General features: G+C 59.0%; 1 protein-coding gene across 1 annotated transcript; it reads left to right on the top strand.

The window, feature by feature from the left end:
- Window positions 1–761: 761 nt before the first annotated feature.
- Window positions 762–5898, top strand: TRIL (TLR4 interactor with leucine rich repeats). Its single transcript, XM_072764626.1, has one exon. The coding sequence runs from the start codon at window positions 1062–1064 to the stop codon at window positions 3540–3542; it is 2481 nt and encodes an 826-aa protein (XP_072620727.1). The 5' UTR covers window positions 762–1061; the 3' UTR covers window positions 3543–5898.
- Window positions 5899–6206: the final 308 nt, after the last annotated feature.

Genomic DNA, 6206 nt, shown 5'->3' with positions numbered 1-6206 from the left:
ACAGCTCCTTGCAGACAACCTAACGCTGCCCTAAACTTTTTGCAGAAAGGTTTGCGCGCTCCGTGCTGCCTGGATTTCCCGCAAGGTGACACCTGGAAGAGCCAGTGACTTCTAACGAAAAGGAGGAGCGGTGCTCCTAGTGCTCCGAAATGCCTGGTGTACTCATCTAAAATAAATTTAAAAAAAAAAAAAAAAAAAAGGTCTCTGTCTGCAAATTCCGTTTGCTAGCCCGGTAATCCACCCCCGCCCCCAGCCCGGCGGAGAGGGCCGACCCGTACAGCTGTTTCTAATCCGTACTTCTCTCACTCGGCGTCCCGGGCTCGGGCTGACCAGACGCGGAGCCACTTAGCGTTTCCTCCTCCCCCAGTCGGGGTCTGTCCTCCCTCCGCCGTCTCCTCTTTCTCCGCCTGCATCCCCGGGGGGCAGAGTGTGGGAAGAACGAATTTCCGCCCGGTTTAACCGCCACTCGCCGACTTGGGTCCCTTCCGGACGCAGCCTGCGCACCCCCGGCTCCTCCCTCCGGCTGTTGCACCGAGGCCGCGCTCCGGGACCGGGGTCCGGGGTCCGGGGTCCGGGGACCGGGAGGCGCGGGCTGCGGGCTGCGGGCTGCGGGGGCCGAGCCTCCGGGGCGCCGCAGCCAAGCCGCGCCCCGAGGAGCTCTTGGAAGGGCTCCCGCCTGCAGCTGGGGAATCCGCTCGGCGGGGAGAATCCGTGCCAGGGAATCCAGCTCTCCGGACTCAAGCTGCAAACAAAAAGCTCAGGTCTGGCTCGCTCCCTCCGCCCCCCCGACGCACAGCCGGAGGAACAGTTTTGTGCAGAAATGCAACAAGTAGCACCCGGAGCTCCCCGAGCGCCCCGAGCCGCCTGACTTGGCCCGGCGAAGCCCGCCTGCGGAGACCCGGGCCGGCCACCGGACAAAGGGCGGAGGAGGGGCTGGACCGCGCTGCCGAGTCCGAAAGAGGCCATTCGGCGGCTCTGGCCAGGCCAAGGGGAATGCAGAGGAGACACGGAGCAGGCGGGCCAAGAGGACGCTTCGGCCGAAGCACGCAGGGCGGGCGGCGATGGAGGCTGCCCGCGCGCTGCGCCTCCTCCTCGTGGTGTGCGGCTGCCTCGCGCTCCCGCCGCGGGCCCAGCCGGTGTGCCCCGAGCGCTGCGACTGCCAGCACCCCCAGCACCTCCTGTGCACCAACAGGGGGCTCCGCGCCGTGCCCAAGACCAGCTCGCTGCCGAGCCCCCAGGACGTGCTCACCTACAGCCTCGGCGGCAACTTCATAACCAACATCACGGCCTTCGACTTCCACCGCCTGGGGCAGCTCAGACGGCTGGACCTGCAGTACAACCAGATCCGTTCCCTGCACCCCAAGACCTTTGAGAAGCTCTCCCGGCTGGAGGAGCTGTACCTGGGCAACAACCTCCTGCAGGCGCTCGTCCCGGGCACGCTGGCCCCGCTGCGCAAGCTGCGCATCCTCTACGCCAACGGGAACGAGATCGGCCGCCTAAGCCGCGGCTCCTTCGAGGGCCTGGAGAGTCTGGTCAAGCTGCGGCTGGACGGGAACGCCCTGGGGGCGCTGCCGGACGCCGTCTTTGCCCCCCTGGGCAACTTGCTCTACCTACACCTGGAGTCCAACCGGATCCGCTTTCTGGGCAAGAACGCCTTCGCCCAGCTGGGCAAACTGCGCTTCCTCAACCTCTCCGCCAACGAGCTGCAGCCCTCCTTACGCCACGCAGCCACCTTCGCACCGCTGCGCTCCCTCTCCACGCTCATCCTCTCGGCCAACAGCCTGCAGCACCTGGGGCCGCGCGTCTTCCAGCACCTGCCGCGGCTGGGCCTGCTCTCACTCAGGGGCAACCAGCTCACACACCTGGCGCCGGAGGCCTTTTGGGGCTTGGAGGCCCTGCGCGAGCTGCGCCTGGAGGGGAATCGGCTGAGCCAGCTGCCCGTGGCGCTGCTGGAGCCCCTGCACAGCCTGGAGGCGCTGGACCTTAGCGGGAACGCGCTGTCCGCCCTGCACCCCGCTGTCTTTGGCCACCTGGGCCGGCTGCGCGAGCTCAGCCTGCGCGACAACGCGCTCAGCGCCCTCTCGGGGGACATCTTCGCCGCCAGCCCGGCCCTCTACCGGCTGGACCTAGACGGCAATGGCTGGACCTGCGACTGCCGTCTGCGCGGCCTGAAGCGCTGGATGGGCGACTGGCATTCCCAAGGCCGCCTCCTCACCGTCTTCGTGCAGTGTCGCCACCCCCCGGCCTTGCGGGGCAAGTACCTGGATTACCTGGATGACCAGCAGCTGCAGAACGGGTCTTGCGCAGATCCCTCGCCCTCGGTTTCCCCGACCGCCGAAGGCCCGGGGAGGCCCTTGCCCACCACCACCGGGGAGGCGGCGGCGCCCCCTGCAGGCGGCCTCTCGGAGGTGCTGCCGCGGCAGCCGCAGCCGCAGCCGCAGCCGCAGCCGCAGCCGCAGCCGCAGCCGCAGCAGCGCGGGCGGTTTCTGCCCGGGGGGGCCTGGGACGGGGCCGCCAGGGAGCTCCTGGGCAACCGCAGCGCTCTGAGGCTCAGCCGCCGGGGCCCGGGCCTCCAGCCGCCGGACCCCTCCGCCGCCGCGGGGCCCGCGCCCCAGCCCCTGGACCTGCTCCAGAAGCCCGAGCGGGGCCCGCCCCGCTCGACTCCCGCCGAGGCCGCCCGCGCGGGGCCCAGCCCGACGGCCGCGCCCGCCTCCGGGCCCCCGCCCGCGGGCGACCCCTGGCAGCGCGCGGCGAAGCAGCGCCTGGCCGCGCAGCCCCGGGAGAGCGCCGCCGCGTCAGACGGCGGGGCCGGGCCGCCGCCGCCGCCGCCGCTGGTGTCCGACCCGTGCGACTTCAACAAGTTCATCCTGTGCAACCTGACGGTGGAGGCGGTGGGCGCCGACAGCGCGTCGGTGCGCTGGGCCGTGCGCCAGCACCGCAGCCCCCCGCCGCTGGGCGGCGCGCGCTTCCGCCTGCTGTTCGACCGCTTCGGGCAGCAGCCCAAGTTCCACCGCTTCGTCTACCTGCCCGAGCGCAGCGACTCGGCCACGCTGCGCGAGCTGCGCGGAGACACGCCCTACCTGGTGTGCGTGGAGGGCGTGCTCGGCGGCCGCGTCTGCCCGGTGGCGCCCCGCGACCACTGCGCCGGGCTGGTCACCCTGCCGGAGCCCGGGGCCCGGAGCAGCGTGGACTACCAGCTGCTGACCTTGGCCTTGCTGGCGGTCAACGCGCTGCTGGTGCTCCTGGCGCTGGCGGCCTGGGCGTCGCGCTGGCTGCGCAGGAAGCTGCGGGCGAGGCGCAAGGCGGGCGCGCCCGTGCACGTTAGGCACATGTACTCCACCCGACGGCCGCTGCGCTCCATGGGCACCGGCGTGTCCGCCGACTTCTCCGGCTTCCAGTCGCACCGGCCGCGCGCCACCGTGTGTGCGCTCAGCGAGGCCGACCTCATCGAGTTCCCCTGCGACCGCTTCATGGACAGCGGCGGCGGCACGGGGGGCAGCTTGCGGCGGGAGGACCATCTTCTGCAGCGATTTGCTGACTAGCTCCAGAGACTGCAGGGGGTGGGGGGCGCAGTGTGCAGACCCTCTCATTGCCCCGGGAGCCCCTCAGCCGACCTCAGGGGAAGATCTCATTTTTATCAGAGCTTCTCCTTTTGTGCACTTGCCGGAGAGGCCCAAGGGGAAGCCTTGGTGCAAACCCCCCGCCCCCCCGCCCCCAATTTCCAGTACTCACTCGTGAAGTGCACGGGTGGTACTTGGCGGTCAAGGCCAAGAGTAGGGGACAAATGGATGGTAGAGGCCAGAGGCGGGAAGCCTTCTTCTGCATGGAGACCTTGGATATGGCTTTTGTGGCTTTGCAGTGCAAGAACCTGGCCCCGTAAGGCCAGGTAGAAAAGGGTGCTTTTGCCCTCCCCGGTATGGCCAGAAAGAGATGTGGATGCATGCATTTTTTTTTTGTTGTTTGTTTGTTTGTTTGTTCAGTGTGAAACAGAAGAGTTTTGTCCTATTTAAGGGAAAAGGAACTTATTAGTGTTACAAAGGAGGCACTGGTCTGGTGGTCTCTGCCAAGAAGGTGGAGGCTGTAAACAGGTGGTAAAGTTTAACACACTCGCCAAGGAACTCTTTCATGTTGGTTAATAGAACATTCAGGATAATTTAATGTTTAGATAATTAGAGACGCTGTTTTGTTTTGGTTTGGGTTGGTTTTCAACAATGTGAAGAGCTCTGACGTTTAACAAACTGACAATAAACTCAAGGACTGTTTTAGTTGAGCTGAGCAGTTCAACTATTTTTTTTTTTTTTTTTTAACATTAACACCACAAGAACATTTGCCGACCTTGGGGTTAACTGAGATTACCTACTTTCTCAGGAGAAGGCTGCGTGCCAGACTTCTCTGTCAGGGTTGCTCCTGTGGCTTTTTAATTTTATTTTTCTAAACCCATGTGTGGAAAAGGAAATTTCAGTGCCAGACTTGATTAAAGAATGTACGGTGTGCACAACGGATGACCACGTGTAGGGAACAGCCGCCTCCGGGTTGGCCTAACCGCATCTCTGACACTGTGTCCAAGTTGGAATAAATGCGATGCGGTACTTCTCATGTTTTTATCAGTGATATGCGGTTGATTGTGCCCTGCTTCTCTTGAGTTGCACAGTTAAGTGATAAAGGCAGGGAAGCAAAAGGTGATAGTCAATTGACAGTGTAATGTTCAATCACATTAATGTGTTGTTACTCTATACGAAACAGGGGAGGAAATTATGGGGAAAAAATGTGAAAAGTGTACATCAGCGGTTGTTTGTTTCTACTAAACAAAAACCAGAAGATTGTTAGGCATACTTAAACCTCACTGTGAAATAATTATATATTTTGCAAGTTAACCCCCCCACTATGCAGTGTTTTACCATGTTACTAAATCTTATCTTTTAGTTAATAATTGCAGTATTTCCCTTAAATGTTTTTGTTTTAGATTTAGGATTAGGCTCCTTTATTTGCTCAGTGGTTTTCAACTGTTTGGGACTCTTTGGTCCCCTGATATTTATGAAGTACATGTTTATCACTAAGTGTAGTGCTTTGGTTTACATTAATAATCTTGTGTGTGGTCTAAGAAAAGCAGTCACAGGGAAGATCTGCATGGTTATATTCACCGTGGTTATGGATTTATTGGCAGTGGGGTGCCATGGAGGCTACTGCTATGGTGCAAAGGCTAACAGTGAATCTTCTGTTTCGGGCCTTAAGCCCCTGAGGGTCCTGATGACTCAGGGAATCTATCGTAGTCTGGGGATCCTTCAACCCCAGTGCACTCCTTTTATGTTTGGCCTCCGTTGAGCCGAGCCTGCCTTTGCCCCAGCAGCTGAGCAGGGACCCAGGGCTCTAAACGAAAGGATCTGTGTTTATGTTCAGATGAATAAATGTCCAGACCACTTACAGTACAGCTGCTTCTCTGGCAGTCTTATCTGTAGGGCCAAAACTTAATAAACCACAGGAAATAGGCTGTCATTCTAAGTTTGCTGCCAGGGCTTGTGTCAGATCCCGAGCATCTTAGTACATGGGGCAGGGGTCGCAGCTCATTCTTATTTGCAACCTTGGGTTATTTACTTACCCCTCTTGTGCTCCTGGTTTTGTTCATGTGTAGAGCAATGGCATCTTTTAGCTGTTCCTTTTGCACAGCGGTGTAATATTGAACCCCATCGAAAGTCTGGAAAAAAAAAAACCTCTGATTCTCCCCACCACCCACCCTTTTCAACCGCAGAACATCACTGAAAATACTTCACGGAAAGAAAAAAAAAATACCCAGCAAAATCTATGTAAAAACACTTCGACTGGAAAGTCCTTTGGTGGGAAATGAATAAATGTTATACATTGTTACGTTCAGTTATGTCAATAAACCCACTTACTACTAGAGATGTTTTATTGTTGGAGTTTCCAAATGTCTTATACACTCGCATAATGATATGCTGTGCTTTTCTACAGCAGTTTTCATTGATGACAATGAAACATAAGCTTGAAACCTGTCTGTCCTCTTGCAGTGGTTTTTAATTGCCATCTCTATGGGAGAGTATGGACTTTATTTTTCAGAAATAGTTAGGAGAGTTTGTGCCCAAACAAACAATGAGATGACTCTAAAGGCAGATGGTGAGCCATGATAAGAAAATGCTGTTAAAATACCAGTGACAGCGAGATGATTGGGTCTCAGCCAACATCAGCTGTTT

This window comes from Vulpes vulpes, chromosome 7 (genome assembly GCF_048418805.1).
Source record: "Vulpes vulpes isolate BD-2025 chromosome 7, VulVul3, whole genome shotgun sequence".
In the NCBI taxonomy this organism is placed as follows: domain Eukaryota; kingdom Metazoa; phylum Chordata; class Mammalia; order Carnivora; family Canidae; genus Vulpes; species Vulpes vulpes.
The sequence above is the reverse complement of the archived record's forward strand: the minus strand, read 5'-3'. Positions and strand labels throughout refer to the sequence as shown.